Here is a 2,412-nt window from a genome sequence, read left to right as displayed (position 1 = left end):
CCCCTGTGTGGGGAATCAGCAGCCCTGGCTGTTGTACCAGTGGACGGAGTGAAGCCTACTGCTGTGAGATCTAGCAGAGGAGCAACTGAAATTGCTCCTGCTGTTTTTTTGTGAAAGTGGTTAGAATCTTTTTGCTGCCTGCTGTGTGTCCTGTACGCAGAAACCCAGCTGCCCAGCTGGAATAACCACCATCTTCCCTTATGTGTGAGCATCCCCTTTGGGGCAGGGGGCAGAGCTGCACAGAGGAGGGCCAGTGCAATCGCCCATTGCCTCAGCACTGCTTTTGTAGGGTGGTGACACCCAGGCCAGTGTGCTGACACCAGGCACCCCTGGCCACTGTGCCTCCCATGCTGGCACAGAAGCTGGAGGCAGGAGGTTCACAATCCTCTTAACAGGCCATGGCAGGAGAAATCGTGGTGCTACCTGTGCCTCTCCTGAGGACAGCTTGCTGAGGCATGGCAGTGTTTGGTTATCATCCCACTAGTGCGAACCAGAGAGAGAAAACGGGCACAGCACAGCACATTGCAGACTTTTCCCAGCCGCTCTTGAGAGCTATGATGATGTGCCAAAACCCCTGTGGAAATATGCTGCTTCGCTGTGCCTAAAAGAAAGGTATCTAGAAATTGGGTCCATTTAGCTCAGTTAAAAGTCTATGTCAGCAGCACTGCTTGTGGTACCCTATGCTGAAAAAATTGCAGCTGATGCTCCTTGGAGATGGCAGCAGTCCTGAGCCAGCATTAGCAACAAGACCTGCGCTGGCAGGTGAGCTTCAGCCTTGTATATAGAGTGGGGCTGATAGGTGGACTGCTGGCTGGTGGGGTGTTAGGTGCAGAGATCACCTGTATGGATCGGCTTGTGTTTCCACTAGATCAGACCCAGCAGAACTAATCTAGTCTTCACTGACCTTTCAGGTTTCATCTACTTCAATGCATGAGGTAGTGCAGCAGCTTTTTGTGGAGCTGTGACTGGTGGGGATGGGGAAACAGCATAGGCTGCAGCTATGTGCCTTATAGCAGGGTGCCTTGGAGGAAGGGTCTTGCTAGGTCCTGCTTCCCCTGTGCACTCCAGCACAGCATCACCGCCGCTCTCCATGCTGCAAGGCTCCTTCCCAGCTATGCTGCTGGTCAAGCTGAAGGCTCCACCAGCCTAGCAAGACCCACAGGTGAGGTGACATGATATGGCAGTGCACCTCCACACGTGCAAAGGCAGCACGTGGAGGAGGTCCAGCCGTCGGTGGGAGGGAGCTGAGCGGGTCAGCAGGGAAGAGACCTGTGATGCTACGGGCATGTCAGACTCATTAGCCAGGTCCAGCCCCGCAGCAAGGAGGGGGTCCCCCAGGGACTCCATCACCCCACAAACCATTGCTCCTCAGCCTGCCCAGCCCATGCACATGGGCCCCCCTTCTAAACGTGGGGCTCCAGCTGCTGGCCCTGGATTGGACACCAGCACACGCAGGGCTCTTCCCTGGACTCCAAGTTCTCCCCTCCTGCTGCCTGCGTCCTCATTGTGTCATGCCGGGCCTTAGGAGTGGCTCAGATCCTATTTCGGAAACAAAGAGTGAAGCATTTTCAATCTTTATTTTACAAAAATAAACCAGTTTTGCCCTGGCACTCTGTGGCCCCCAACCTTCCCCTCTGCCCCTGCTCCCATTCCTCTCCCTGGAGCCCCGTCACGCCAGCCAGCCTCTCGCACGGAGGCTGCTGGTGCCCCACGCTCCTGTCGGCATCCCCAAGTAAGCACCGGGGAAGGGGGTTGGGGCCCTTTTGCGAATGCCTCCTCTTCCCAGGATCCAAGCTGGAAACTGCCTGAAGATGCCTCCTGGTGGCTCTGCCATTTCTGGACAAGGAGCAAGTCTTAGGCAAGTCACTCAGAGTACACACTTTAAGAAGGAGTGTCCATCTGTCCGTCCGTCCCTCTCCCTTGGATGGAAAAGCGAGCCCCACGAAGTTGCTTCTTGCTGTCGGTGGAGCCGGCGGGCTGCCGTCCCGCTGGCTGGCTCAGTGCTGGAAGCGTGGGGAGCTGATGTGGGGCTGGTGGAAGGAGTGCGTGGCGTAAAGCACTTCTGGAGGTGGCGGAGGGGACGCCAGGATGGAGCAGAGCTGTTCGTGGGAGCTCAGCATCGAGGCGAAGTGCTTCATCTCCTCCGTCAGCTGCTTGATCTCCCGACGCAGGGCAGCGTTCTGCCTCTCCAAGTCTTCGCTCTCCTGAGGAGACAAAACCCCAGGGGCTTCCTCAGCACAGGAGCCGCAGGGATGAGCTGGGGACACCGGGGTCGCGGTCCCACGCCTCTCTGCCCCGCAGAGTTTCCAGAACGACATGTTTCTGGTAAATTCGGCACAGGACCGCGCCTGGGCAAACCCCCCTCCCCCAGCCGGCCGGGCCAAGCGCGGGTGCGATGCTGGTGGCCCCAGC

The 2,412-nt window shown here is 57.7% G+C and overlaps 1 protein-coding gene across 1 annotated transcript in view; it reads right to left on the bottom strand.

The window, feature by feature from the left end:
• Positions 1 to 1,919: 1,919 nt before the first annotated feature.
• Positions 1,920 to 2,412, bottom strand: part of BATF (basic leucine zipper transcription factor, ATF-like) — a 5,026-nt gene continuing 4,533 nt past the window's right edge. The window contains exon 3 of the mRNA XM_009705285.1: positions 1,920 to 2,204. Within this exon, the coding sequence (XP_009703587.1) occupies positions 1,998 to 2,204 (207 nt within the window). The 3' untranslated portion in view covers positions 1,920 to 1,997. The remainder of the gene's footprint in view (positions 2,205 to 2,412) is intronic.

This window comes from Cariama cristata, unplaced genomic scaffold, assembly GCF_000690535.1.
Source record: "Cariama cristata isolate BGI_N322 unplaced genomic scaffold, ASM69053v1 scaffold22938, whole genome shotgun sequence".
Lineage (NCBI taxonomy): Eukaryota > Metazoa > Chordata > Aves > Cariamiformes > Cariamidae > Cariama > Cariama cristata.
The sequence above is the reverse complement of the archived record's forward strand: the minus strand, read 5'-3'. Positions and strand labels throughout refer to the sequence as shown.